This window comes from Emiliania huxleyi (assembly GCF_000372725.1).
Source record: "Emiliania huxleyi CCMP1516 chromosome Unknown EMIHUscaffold_15, whole genome shotgun sequence".
NCBI lineage: Eukaryota > Haptophyta > Isochrysidales > Noelaerhabdaceae > Emiliania > Emiliania huxleyi.
The window spans coordinates 450,275-464,232 of record NW_005201092.1 but is presented as its reverse complement, the minus strand read 5'-3'; the positions used below and the strand labels follow the sequence as shown (position 1 = coordinate 464,232).

The 13,958-nt window shown below is 69.1% G+C and overlaps 1 protein-coding gene across 1 annotated transcript in view; it reads left to right on the top strand.

Annotated features, from left to right (window-relative positions):
* EMIHUDRAFT_98648 (hypothetical protein) overlaps nt 1-3,764 on the top strand; it is a gene marked incomplete at both ends in the record, with an annotated part of 10,016 nt that extends 6,252 nt beyond the window's left edge. Inside the window, 8 exons of the mRNA XM_005786613.1 lie at nt 46-366; nt 452-922; nt 1,018-1,309; nt 1,488-1,864; nt 1,941-2,000; nt 2,330-2,386; nt 2,459-2,944; nt 3,063-3,764. Coding sequence (XP_005786670.1) covers nt 46-366; nt 452-922; nt 1,018-1,309; nt 1,488-1,864; nt 1,941-2,000; nt 2,330-2,386; nt 2,459-2,944; nt 3,063-3,764 — 2,766 coding nt within the window. The remainder of the gene's footprint in view (nt 1-45; nt 367-451; nt 923-1,017; nt 1,310-1,487; nt 1,865-1,940; nt 2,001-2,329; nt 2,387-2,458; nt 2,945-3,062) is intronic.
* Nucleotides 3,765-13,958: the final 10,194 nt, after the last annotated feature.

The following is a 13,958-nucleotide window of genomic DNA, read 5'->3' as shown; positions in this document are numbered from 1 at the left end:
CCCCCGGCTGCCCAGGCGCTGCAGCAGGCCCTCACTCGTCGCGAGGCGGAGCTGGAGGCGCGCGAGGCGGCCGAGGCGGACGAGGCGGACGAGGCAGGGGGGCGAGGCGGCGCCGTTAGCGGCGCCGCCGCCGCAGGTCTCGCGGTGGCGGCTGCCGCGCCACCAAGCCCGCCTCAGGGCGCTCTCGTCCGCATGCCGCCGCAGGTCGGCTGGAGCGGCACTCCGCTCCGCTCGCCGCCGCCCACCACCGCGCCGTTGGGCGGCGTGCTGCGCGAGGCGCTCGACGAGGCCGCGACACCGCCCGTGGTGCTTGCCCCGTGCCGTGAGAGGCTGGAGACGTTGAGTGATGCGGTGATTGACTCGGTGGTGTGTTGATTGGTAGGTGCGCGGCGCCTGCCCGAGGCGGGCGGCCGCCGCGGCGGCTTCGGCGGGCTCCCTTGTCGCTGCGGAGGCCTCGGGCGTGGACGTGGTTCGCGCGGCGCTGGCGGAGGGCCTCGAGGTGGCCGAGCTGCGGCGCAGGCTGGAGGAGGAGAGAGCGGAGGCGGCGCGCGCGGCGGAGGAGGCGGCGGAGCATGCCGCCGGCCTGTCGGCGCGCGCTGCCGCTTCGGAGCGTGCGAACGAGGAGGCGGAGGCGGCGTTGCGGCGGTCGAGCGCGGCGCAGCAAGACGCGGCCGAGTCGCTGCGGCGGACCGAGGCGGACTTGCGGCGGACCGAGGCGGAGTTGCGGCGGACCGAGGCGGAGTTGCGGCGGACCGAGGCGGAGTTGCGGCGGACCGAGGCGGAGGTGCAGGAGAGGGACGCGTCGCTGGGCGCGGCGGAGGCGACGGTCCGCGAGGCCGCCGCGCGTGCGTCCGCGCTTGAGGGCAGCCTCGAGGCGGCCAGGAGGGATGCGGCGGCGCGAGCTGCGGCGGCGCAGTCGCAGGTGGCGGCCGCGGTGGCGGCGGCGGCGGCGAGTCGGCGACGTGGCTTGAGGCCCTCCTGTGAACAGCGCCTATTCACACGCCCTGCTGTGAACAGGCGAGCGACGAGGCGCGGCGAGAGGCGGCGGCGAGGGCGGCGGCGAGGGCGGAGGAGGCGGCGATGGCGGAGGCGGCCCGAGCGGTGGCGCGCGCCGAGGCGACGGCGGCGGCGGCCACAGCGGCGGCGGCGGTGGAGGCGAGGGCCGTGGCGGAGGAGCGTGCGGCGGAGCTGGTGGCGGCGGAGGCGGCGGCGGCGGCGGCGGCGGCCGAGGTGGCGGCGGCGGAGCGATGCCGCTGCGACGTGCTGAGTGCGTCGTTGCGGCAGGCGGAGCGGGAGGGGGAGACGTTCGGTGCGGCGCTCTCTCTCTGTCGCTCTTCTCTCTCGTGTCTCTCTACACACCCCTCCCTCTCTCGCCCTCCTCTCTCGCCTCTCTTCCCTTCCCTCCTCTCTCTCTTCTCTCTCTCCTCTCTCTCCTCTCTCTCTCCTCTTCCCCCCTCTCTCTCACCACGCGGCTTCGGCGACCCTAGGCGTCGCGCTGCAGCGTGCGAGCGGCGCGTTGGTGGAGGGCAAGGCGGCGCTGTTGTCCGCCGAGGCGGCTGCAACGGCGGCTGCAACGGCGGCGGCCGAGGCGGCGGCGGCGACGGCGGCGACGGCGGCGGCGGAGATTGGCGTGGCGGAGGCGGAGGCGGTGCGCGCGTGGGCGGCGAGGGAGGAGGCGGCTGCCGCGGCTGCAGAGTCGGCCGCTGCGGTGGCGGCGTCGGCGGAGGAGCTGGTGGTCGAGCGGCAGAGGTCGTCGGCGAGGCAGGCAGCGGCGGTCGAGGCGCAAGAAGGGCTGCGGCGGCGGGCGGCGTCGGCGGAGGGCGAGGCGGCGGGCTTACGGCAGGAGCTGCGCGCGCACCACACGGTGTTGGGGGGAGGAGGGGCGGCGGCGCAGCCGCGGAGGGCGTCTCTTCACACACGGGGTGTGGGTGTGTGAGCAGGTGGCGGAGCAGCGCGAGGCGGCGGCGCAGCGGTCCGAGGCGGCGGCGGCCGAGGCTGCGGTGGCGGCGGCGGCGCGCGCCGAGGCGGCGGCGGCGGCTCGCAGCGGCTCTGAGGCGCGGGCGGCAGCGGCGGAGCGGCGGCGAGAGGAGGCGGAGGCGCGCGCGGCGTCTGTGGAGGCGAGACGAGCGTCGCCGGGCACAGAGACACTGCGGTTGGGGCGGGGGTGTCCTCACCGTTCGCCTCGCGGCCCGGGTAGGCGGAGCGGAGGCGGCAGTACGAGGCACGCGCCGCGGCGGACGAGCGCGCCGCTGCTGCGGAGTCGGCCCGCCGCGCCTCGGCTGGTGCCGCCCGCCTGTGAGCGTCGCTTCACGGCTGGTGGTGCGAACAGGCGGCCGCGCTCGCCCTCGCGTCGCACGAGCGGCAGGCGAAGGAGCGAGAGCGGAAGGTGGGCGAGAGGGCGTGCGCGGGCGGTGCGAGAAGAGCCGCCCCTCTCTTCACACCTGCTGACTGTGAGCAGGTGGCGGAGCTCGAGCGGGCGAGAGCGCAAGCCACGGAGAGGGAGAGGGCGCAGGCGGCGGAGGCGGAGCGGCTGCGTGCGCACTGCTCCACCCTCGAGGCCGCCGCCGCCACATTACGCCGGCGCTTGCGCGACGAGGCGGCGGAGGCGGAGGCGGCGCTCGCCGCTGTCAGGGCGGAGGGCGAGGCGGCGGCGGCGGCGGCGGTGGCGGCCCCGCGGGACCCTCGCGAGGCGGTGCGCGGCGGCGGGCTGGCGGCGGTGGAGAGGGAGGCGTTCGAGCGGCGGCTGGCCGACGCGCGGGCGGAGGTGGCAGCGCTGCGGGCGGCGCGGGCGGCGTCAGTGTCGGCGTCGGCGTCGCCGGAGCGTCCAGAGCGGCCGGGCGCGGAGGCGGAGGCGGCGGAGCTGCGTCGCGCGCTGCGGCTGAGCGAGGAGCGGCGCGCGGAGGACGCGGCGGCGCTGGACGAGCAGGCGCGTGCCGTTTCGGCTGTGCGTCCCGGCTGCCTCTCGGCTACCTGTCGGCTGTGCATTGCCCCCCTCCGCTACACCTCGGGCGGAACCTCGGCCTGACTCTCGACCTGAGTCTCGGCCGTGTCTGGACGAGCAGGTGCGGTACGGCCTGCGGCTGCACGCGCAGCTGCAGCGGGAGCGCCGCGCGTCGGCGTCCCCCCCGCAGCCGCACGCGACTCCACCGACGTCGGCCCCCGGCCAGGCGGCGAGGGTTGCGGGACGGGCGCGGGAGGGGGAGGGCGTGCCGCCGCTCAGGCTGCACGTGCCGATGGCGCCGCTCGACACCGCGACGCACGCGCGGACGCCCGCGCGCACCCAGCGCCGCGAAGGCGCCGCCGCGACCGCGGAGCCGGCGGCGGTCGGCGGGTCGACGGACCGCCCCTCCGCCACGCCTGCGAGGCCCGTCGCCGCGCCCTCCCCGCCCGTGTCGTGGCGCACGCCGCCACCGCCGCCAGCCACGCCGGCCGGGGGCGGCGGCGGCGGCGGCGGCGGCGGCGGCGGCGGTGCGGCGGCGGCGGGAGGAGGAGGCCGCGGCATGTCCCCTCCGGAGAAGGAGAACCTCTTTGCCGGCGACGACAAGCCGCAGCAGACCCCTCCCTCGCCGCGCCGCCGCGCGCCGCTCAGCGCGCCGCTCGAGGCGGAGGCGCCAAACTCGCCGCAGCCGCGCGCGCCGCCGGCCGACCCGCGCGTCTCCGCCGCCGTGGCGTCCGCCACCATGCGCGCGGTGTCGGGGCTCGCGCCGGCGCGCGGGGCGGCGGGCCGCGTGCCGACAAACACGACGCCGTTTGTGCGGGTGTGACCAGTCTCTACCGCAGTCTTTTGTTTGTAGCATGCATGGAGATGTCTATTGTTTCTTCCTTTAAACAGATATACACACAGGATCACTCCAGGACCGAAGGTACCGGCGCATCAGCTTCGATGCAGCCAACCTTCGTGAGTATCTCATGGTACATCCGCGCTAGCGCCAGTTTCATGTAGGGCTTCTCGGAGGTTGAGTAGGGAGGCGGCGCATTTAGAATGCGATCGCTTGCTTCGACGAAGCTGCGCTCGACCAAGTCCCGCCCGAGGGGTATCTCCATTTTTGCGGGCCGCCAAACGCGGTACTGCCAGCGGCGATAGCGATAGTCGCTGAGACTCTCCTCGCCAGTCGTGATTCGGCCCAAGCTGCACGGGATGGAAGAGAAGAGCTTATCTGTAATCTTGTCGGACTTCCTTGAGGCGGAGTAAGCCTGGTCGTACACGACAACGTTCCATTGTTGCCTTGCGAGATCCCTCCAGCCGTTGTATCCACTCCCGCTGTTGCGCGGGTACATCGCGACAACCACGCCCGATGTGCAGGACTTGAATAAATCGGCAATCCTCCCCGCTGCCAGTTCCTTGCTGTGCTCATCCTTGAATTCGGCCAGAGTGCAATCGGTCACCTTGAGGCTCGGCGCTAATGACGCTAGCTCGCTCAGCCACAGCTGCGCCTCCTGCTTGGTAGCGAGAACAAGAATGGGGCCGGTTACGACCCACAGCGACGCCTTCGCAACTGCGAAGAAAGCAACCAGCGGCGCCACGCGCTTCGGGCCGTCCATCGAGATGTTGAAGGACGACCCCAAGGCTGCAGAAAGCTGGTTGTAGATTCTTGCGACGCACGTGAGCTCCTCTTCAGACAGCTCACGGGAAAGACCTGCGCTCCTGGCCCTCGCGGCAAACTGCTCAAGCGAGAGGCTGCCCTGCAGCGCTTTGCGCCACCGCTCCTCTAGAAATCCGCAGGCTGCCTCCTCCCTGCGGTCCATTTCGAACTCCGCTCTCGCACTCGCTAGCAACGCCTCGGAGAACTGCTGCGCTGAGGCGGAGTTGGAGGAGGTGCTGTCAGAAGATGCGGTCGCGCTCCCGCCCGCGCTGCTGCCCGCGCTACCTCCGCTGCCGCCCCCACTGCCACCCCCGCTGCCGTCCCCGCTGCCGCCCCCGCTGCCACTCACACTGCCACTCCCGCTGCCACCTGCGCTGCCTCCGCCGCCTCCACTCCCGCTCGCGCTGCTGCCCGCGCCGCCCTCGCCGCCCCCACTCCCGCTGTCGCCCCCACTGCCACCCTCCCTGCTCCCGCCGCCCCCACTGCCGCCCACTCCACCTGCCACCGCCTCCGCCGTTGCCTGATCCGGGGCGCTGCTCGCCGACGGCGTCCGCGGCGGGCGCTCGGCAGCGACAGCGGCAGCGGCAGCGACAGCGGACCCGTCAGCAGCGCCGGCGGAGTTCGAGTCTGGCGGTGCGGTTGGCTCGCCCTGCTTCCAGCCACTCGGCATTCGCTCGCCCAGATCTCGATAGTCACGCAAGAACTGCCGCACCATCTCCAACTCCGGATCACCCACCTCCCACTCCCACGGCCCCGACCGCTTCTTGAGGTCGTGATGCGCGCACTTGTAGGCGAGAAGGTGGCGTTCTGCGACGGGCCCCTTCCCGCGCTGCGCTCCGCTGGGCGTCATCTTCATCTCCCTCATTATCTGCTGGAGCGTGATGACAGGAGCGGGCTCGCTGCTGCCGGCCGCCTCATCGCCGGTCGCCTCGGCCACAGCCACTCCCGAGCCAGCCTCGCTCGTCGATGAAAGCAGCGGTCCGCTCTCAACCTCCTCAGCAGCCGCCGCAGCAGCTCCCGCCTCTGTCGAGTCCACCCCGCTCAGGCCCGAAGCGCCGCCCACCTCAGCCGTGGGCGAGGCGGCACCGCCCTCACCGCCCGCTCCCTCCGAACCCTCCGGAGACCCCGCTTCGCGCATCCTCTCCGCCACCACGCGCCGCTCGATGCGCCCGTCGCCAAAGGCGACTTGGAAACCGCCGCGGTTCTCACCCGTGATCGTGCCGAGCAAATAGCGGCCTGTGCCCGCCTCCAGCACCTCGACGCTCTGCCCCTCGCGCCAAATCGACTCGAGTGGCCTGATCAGCGGCCGCTGCACCGCCCTCTCCGTGTCCCCGTCAGCGTAGTTGACGGCATATGTGCCGTCGCCATTGTCGCGTGCTATCTCGCCGGGGTAGTGCTTCGCGCCGCCACCATACTTCGCCTCAACCTTCATACCCGTGCGCAAGGGCGGGAAACGGCGCCCCGCAGCGGCGGCGGCGGCGGCGGCAGACATAGCGGCAGCGGCAGCGGCAACGCCGGTGGATGAACGGGAGCGAAGAGAACTGTCGGCCGGCTCCTCGGCCGGAGCCACTGCAGCAGCAGCAGCAGCAGCAGCAGCCACCACAACAGCAGCCTCCGCCGTAGCTCCCTCCGCCGTCGCTCCCGCCGCCGGAGCAGGCGGTGCCAGCACCTCCGCCTCATCGGCCGGGCCTGATGTCGCGCTCACGGCGGCCTGGTCGGCATTCGCTGACGGCGGCGCGCTCTCGGCTGACGGTGGCGCGCTCTCGCCGTCCGTCGCCTCAGCCGCTGGAGTCTCTACGGCCGCCGCCGCTCCCGCCGCCGCTGCCGGCTCGCCGACGAGAGCAGGCAGCAAAGCGACCATCTCGGCCAGAGACATCTCTCGGTTCTCCGCCTCGTTCCACACCTTGTAGATGACGGAGTAGCCGCTAAAGCCGACGCCACCGCTGTGCCGCTCGTACTCCTCGTACTTTTCGAGCAGGTAGCCGAGGATGCGATCGGCCTTGGTGTTGTACTTGCGCCGCAAGTGCTTCACGAAGGCCGCCGACTTCTTGAACTGATCGTAGCGCGGTTCGCCCCGATACTCCGGGGGCATCCGCCGCTCAATCCTGAGCACCTGAGTCTCCTCACGGACAGAGTAGGCCACCTCCTGCTTGCCATCTGGGCCGACCGTGATGCGCTCTTGAAAGGCCCACGACGCGATGAAGGGAGGCCAGCCGTCGCTGGCGGCTGCCTCCTCCTCCCCGGGCGGAGACAAGAGCCAGAACCCCTGCTGCCACGCCGTAGCGGGGCCAACCGCATCCCCCTGCGTCAGCCCGAGATCCATGAGCTTGCCCAGATCGATCTCGCCGAACGCGCGCCAGGGCACCGCTGAGCCTGCCCCCGGGGGGGACCGCTCCCTGAGCTGGCTAAAGACTCTCTCGCGCGCCTCGTTGAACTCTTGCCCCTTCCCCACTAGCTCGCCATACCGCTGCTCGCTCTCGTGCAATTGCGTCGCCAGCTCCAGCTTCACCTTTTTGACATCCTGCAAAGCAGCCTGGTGGCTCGAGGCTGCTGCAGTCGGCGCAATGGGACGCTTGCTCCCACGCGCCGGCGACTCGTCGTGGCTCGTCATGACAGCGGGCGCCATCGAGTCGTCATCGACGTCGATCTTGAGCTCGCGCCTGATTTGGCCGGAGCGCCACTGGACGAGCTCCGCCTGGTCTGTCGCAAGCTCCGCCTGCGTGCGGCGTAGCGCGGCCGCCAGTACGCGCTCGACTTCGGAGGGATTCGCTCTCAACTCATCCGCAGCAAACTGCAGCGCTTCGCCGTTCTGCGTCGTGGCAGCGAGCACCACGTCGTGATCCGCGCGCAGCGCAGCCGCAGCATACTCGAGCGCCAAGCCATTCTGGCGCACGGCCGACAGCACGATTTCGCGATCAGCGCGGAGCGGTTCCGCGGCCTGCTCGAGCGCCAAGCCGTCCTGCTGCACGGCCGCCAGCACAGTCTGCATCGACATGGATATCGCCGTGATTTCTTGTTGGTTGTCAAAAGTTAGCCAGATTTTTCTTGGCCACGGCGCCGCTCGCGCGAAGCCGCTGCCAGCCACAGGTGTCCGAGCGTCTCGTGTTGATCCCGCCCGCGGCCGTCCGCAAAGACAGTCAGTACCCGAGTACGACTGCGATAAAAAGAAGTTCAAGGCGGGGGTGAGAAATGGAGGCAAGAGTGTCCACCTCGGCTACTTCGACACCGCCAAAGAGGCGGCTACCGCCTACGCTCGCTCAGAGTACGGCCGCGCCGACGCCGCCAAGCTGCTGCAACCAGCACGCACCACTCCCACTGCCGTTGGCGCCGAGGCGATACAGCAGGCGGAGACGGAGGGCCTGACTCTGGCTACTAGCAGCGACATCAACAGCGGCTACAAAGGCACACACACACACACACACACTCACTACAAAGGCGTCTGCTACAGCCGAAAGGAGCGAGGCAGCAAGAGGTACAAACTGGAGGTGACGATTGGCGGCAAGAGTCTTCCACTCCACACACACTCCACACACACACGCTAAAGTTAGTTAGGAAGGTGAAGGACAGTCAGGCTCGGACTGGACACCAGAGCGGTAAGGACACTCTCTAACCGCAAAAGAATTCTACGAATACAAGCCCCTCTCACAACAGCAGACTGGCACGGACTAGCACCACAAAAGGCACAGCAGACAAGAAAAAGGTAAGGACACTCACTAGGTAGGTAGGTAGAAAGGTGAAGAACAGCCAGGCTCGGACTGGACACCAACGCGGTACGGGCGGACGCCGGACAGATGATGACGACACGCACGAGCGACACACACCACAGACACAAACAGGCTCACAAGACACACAGCCAGCGGGCGTACACATAACTCAAGGCCACATCCTGCCTGTCGCCCCCCCCCAGCACTCCAAGGTGCCAAGAGAACAAACAAGGGCACAACAAACAACAGACGACAGGAAGTAACGTGCTAGGCTAGAGCAGACCGCTCCGCCTCTAGCAATCTCGCCGGCCGGCGAGGCACGGACGAGACCGTGTAACTACTCACTAAACGCAAAAAAGAAATAAGACACGCCCTCCACGCCGTGAACGGCGTTGCTCCCTACAACTGTGTTGAGCTCGCGCCCCGGGGGCAGTTCGACGCCACCGGTCCTCACTCCACCAGCCCACGGTTCCCACGCGCACACTGGCTCACCCACCGTGCGATGGGCAGGTGCGGCCGCGAGGACACCGCACCACCGAGGAAGAGCAGAAGACGCAGTGCACCTCGAGAGTAGGTGCACCTCGACCTCGGCTGAGCTGCACATGATCCTGCCTCGCGCGCTCGCATTGGACTCCGAAGCCGAGGTCGACCGGCTCAGCGGTCGCAGTCACTCGTACGCTAGCCTCGGGCACAGCGACGACGATGGGGTGCCAGAGCCAGGCGGGCAGCCGCTCTTCGCCAGAGCAGCCGCCCGCGCAGTGGACGGGACGCCAGGGGCCGGAGCCACGGTGTGGGGCGCGGTCCGCGTCCTTCTCTTCACGCTGATGGTCGTCATGCTCGCGCTGATGAGCGGAGCCAACGAGGAGCCGCTCACAGAGGCCTTTCCTCGCTCGCCGCCAAGCGGCGGCGGCGGCGGCGGCGCGCCGGCGGTGCTCGGGCGGACGCTCAGCGCCTTCGTCATTACCACCAACGACTCGTCGCCGCGCGCGCTCAGTACGCGCGCGCTGCTGCGCAACCTCTCGTTTGGGGACGTGCAGCTGCAGCGGGCACACGACTCCCGCTCTCGCACACCACCCGCGCACTCACTCACTACACCACCCGCACTCACTCCGCACACCGCTTACTCCGCACACCTGGACACACTCACTCCGTCACAGTCGCGCCTCCGCACCCTTAGTAGCACCTCCTGCAGCCGCGTCCGCGCCTGCCCTCCTCCGCGCCTCGCGCTCTCAGCGGTTAGACCCCCACCGATGGAAGCCGAGAGCACACACCCTGATCAATACACACAATTCACTATCGACTCCGGGACGCGCCCTCAGAACTGAACTCAGAACTGAAGCCGACAGAGAGCACACAGCGCTGAAGGAGTGGCGAGGAGTGGGTGTAGGCCCCGCCGCCTCTGCTCGACCTGAAGTCGTGCCGCATCCGATCGCTCGTGCGTGCGATGGAGGCGCAGCCGGCCACACGTGTAGAGTTTCGCCAAGCCGGGGGCCCGCATGAAAAGGATTGACGCGTTCATCACGACACTGCCACAGGCCGTGTACGACAAGATCTCGCGCATGCCCGACCCCTTCGTCTTCATCTTCGAGGTGTGAAGACGTGGTGGTGGTGGTGGGGGGTGGGGGGGGGGGGGGGGCTTGCGTGCCAAATCGCCCACGCGCATGACACGTCCCTGACACGTCCCTGACACGTCCCTGACACGTCCCTGACACGTCCTCTGTACATGTCCTGGGGGGACGCGTTGCGTTGCGGTGTGCGGCCGGGGCGCTGTGAACGGCGTCTCTTCACGCGGCGTGCGTGGGCTGTGAACAGGACGACGTGGTGGTGCACCCGCGGGCAAGAGGCAAGCTGCGGCGCGAGCGAGCACGTCGACGGCCCATGCATCATCATTCACCCGTCGGTCCACTCGTCGGGTGTAGGCAAGCTGCGGCGTGCGATCGAGGAGGCTGCCTCGCGGACCGTGCAGGCGCCGCGAGATTGGGCGAGATTGGCCCCAGACTGGTCGAGAGTGGCTGGGGTGTGGCGCATGGACCAAGCATGGAGGTGCGAGGAGGAGTGACGGTGCGCGGGTGTGTTCCCCACACATCTCGTGGTGGTGTGGAGTGGGGCGACCGCGTCGGCTCTCACGTCTCTCACCCTCGCTGCGGACATGCATGGGACATGGCGCGGCTCAGTCTGCCTCACGCACATGACTCGCTAGTGACTAGCAGCGCCCGCGTGGCTGAGGAGTGACGCACCCGCGCAGCTCAACCTGCCTCTCTTCTACCTGGGGATGATCGACCCGGTCTGCGCGGAAGCGGCGGCGGGCTCGCCCGTGAGGTCTGTCGCTGCGCCGCCACTGCCGCTGCTGCAGCGCGGGGCGGGACAGCACGGCGCGCGACGGGGACGAAGGCGCGCCACACTCCGCAGCGCCTCGCCCCCGACTATACCACCACCACCACCACTACTAGAACCCCCCCCCAACCCCCTCACACAACATTGGGGAACTCGGAAGCACCCCCCCCCCCCCCCTTTGGGAAGAATCCCCCCCCCCCCCACACACACATTGGGAAGCCCCCCCTCCCCCCTCTTGCCCCAGTTGAGGACGCTGCAGCAGTCTCGCGGGGGGTAGCAACGCCTCCCTCCGCCCGTTTGCCTGCCCGGAGGCCGAGCCCAGGGCCGAGCGGGGGGAAGCCACTGCCTGGACGGCCCGGCCGTCAGATCTGACGAGGAGGAAGGGCACCGCACCCCGCTTTGTCCGGCCCGACGGGAGCGGCCCGGGCGGCGGCGCGGGCGGCGGCCCGGGCGGCGGCCCGGGCGGCGGGCGTGGGGGAGACTACTGCAGGCGGCCGCGAGATCAGCCGAGATTAGCTGCGGCCGCGCCATGTCAACGCACCACTCCATGCCTCGCTCACCACTCCCCGGTTTCCCCCCCCCCCCCCCCACGTGGCCGCCAGGTACAGCGGCTTCGCGACGCACGCCTTTGCGGTGCGTGTTGCGGTGGCGGAGGAGAGGCGCTCGGGCAAGCGCCGGCCGTCCTTCACTCAAGTGAGACCGTCCGTCAGGCGTTAAGCGCCCCCCCCCTCCCCCCCCTCCGGTGAACGGCGTCTCTTCACGCCGCGTCACTGTGAACAGGTGCGGCCGGCGATGGCAAAGCAGCTGCTGAGGGCGACTCGCAGTTTGGGGGGGTGGTGCGCGCGCCAGAGAGAGGAGCCGAGAATGCGAGCTGAGAAGTGAGCTGAGATGAGCTGAGATGTGAGCCGAGGTGAGTCGAGGTGAGTCGAGATTGCCGCGAGGTTTTAGCCTCGCTGCTTTGGCATGCGCGCGGGGAGTATAGCCCCGCGCCAAGTTGCTAGTTGGCCGGCGGCAGTGTGGGGCGGCGGCGCTTCAAGCCCCTCGCTGTGCCCGGTGTGAATAGGTCGGGCAGCACGCCCGTAGACAGGCGGCTGCAGGCTGTCTGCTCGCAGCTGGGCGGGTGCTTCCTGACCGACCCAGGGCTGTCGAGTCCGGGCGACGCAACCATGCGCGGCTCGTTCTACCAGGACCGCAAACAGTTCCCGTCGATAATCCGCGAGAACACGGGGCTGTTTTGGAAGGGCTTTTCTGAGTCGGTCGACGCGGCGATGTGCGTGGGTGTAGAGCGAGTACAGCTCGCACGCAAGTAGTGTAGTGTCCGCTCCGCCGCGGAGGTGATCTAGCAAGTGTAGCACGGCGGGGCGGAGTCTCCGGAGACGCCCAGACGGGAGTTGAACTCACTGTGATGTGTGATGCGCTCATTGCATGGATGCATTGAAAGTTTGCTCTTCAATGGGCTCTCGTACGTCTATATATCTTCTATGCGTGACGAATCGATAGGGGATGACTCGCCTCTGATTGTGGCTAGAGTAGATAAAAGCCACTAGAGCCAGTTTTTTATAGTAGCAGCCGAGCCCGAGGCCCGAGCCGCCCGCCGCGCGTGTGCCGTGTGAGGAGTGTGACGCGCGCGTGAAGCCTGGTGCCATATACGGGCAGTACCAGGGCAGTACTCGATCGCCCGCGACGCATCACACATCTCAGTCGAGCGCCATCTCAGGCGGCAGAACCGTGCCGCCCGCGGCGGGGGGGTCGATCTGCATCTCGCCCATCGTCGCCCCCTCCAGCAGGGCCGCGAGTGGCAGCACGGGCGACGCGTCGCGAGCGCTGCTTGCGCCAGCGCCGCCAGCGCCGCCAGCGCAATCAGCGCCGCCAGCCACGCCAAGTGCACCGGCCTGGGCGCCGTCCCGCGTGCCATCCTCGTCGTCCGCATGGGCGCGGGCGAGGGTCTCTGCGATGCGGCTGATGGCGGCGCGACACTTGCCTGTCGCTTGAGCGAGACTGCGGCGCGCCGCGCTGACCTCGGCGAGGATTGTGCAGTCCGCAAAGCCGGCCGCTGCGGGAGGGTCCTCGATGCCGACCATCCCCAGCTCCTTCAGCGCCTCTTGGAAGCGAGAGAGGTAGTCCACGCACAGATCGTAGGAGTCTTCGCCGACGCCTGCCCGGTCGATATCCCGCCAGTACTCGTCGGACGCACGTTGGAAGCGCTCGACGACCAGATCCGCCATTTGGCAGTCTCGACGCACACTCTCCACTGCCGACCGCAGGGCCGCCCCCGTGTGATTCGGAGGCGACGACGCGGCGGTGTAGACACGGCGGGCGTGCAGACGCCGAACCTCTGTGCGTGGCTCTCCGCGTGCGGGAGCTTGCTTCTCGTCGCCGTCTTCAGAGCACGAATCGTCGGAAGACAAGGAGCGCATCGCCTCACCACTGCAGATCACCACTCAGACTGCAGACAACGCTCTCGACCAACGATGTTTTTTATTTTTTCAAGCGCTGTTCACACAAATACAGCGCTGTTCACAGCCTTGTTATGAGAAGAAAATAGTCCTCACTGACTCGCGGTCGGTTGGGTGGACAAGCCAACTCACCGACCCAACCCAAGCACCCAACCCGTGCCGACAACCCAACCCAACCCAAAAAGCACGATTCTCAAGTTGGGCCCTCGCACACACGCTATGTCATCTTTGCAGCCCTGGGTCAAAGTGAGAATCGGATGGGTTGCCGTGCGGGGCGCGGGCTTCGGTTTCCGCCTTTAGTTAAAAAGAAAAAGAACACGCAAGCTAAGGCACCAAATCGCGACACGCTGGACAAGGCCCAAAGGCGTCTCTCCATGTTGGCTGCAGCTCTCGCTTCCCTGCCTCCACCGTCGCCGCCGCCCTCGCCGCCGCCTCCGTCCCCGCCGCCGCCGTCGCCGCCACCACCTTCACCGCCACCGTCGCCTCCTCCTCCGAGCCCGCCACCGAGAGCGCCACTGCCGCTGCCGCCGCCGCCACCGTCGCCTCCGCCGGGCTGTTCAGACTCGTGCGCCTTCAGCAACGACGGTTCATGCGACGATGGCGGGAAAGGCTCCACCAACTCGGCTTGCGCTCTCGGCACCGACTGCAACGACTGTGGCGGGCCTGAGAACGCTTACACTCGTCTCAACAACCCGCTTCCGCCCGCCGTCCCGTCCCCACCGGCGCCCCCACCGTTGCCACCGTCGCCACCGCCGCCACCAGCGCCACCGCCAGTTCCATACCCACCAAAGCCGCCGCCGTTGCCGCCCCTCCTTCCGCTCTCTCCGGGCGAGGTCTTTGTGAGCGGCAACGCCGCCTTACAGCTGGCCGTCCGGGAAAAC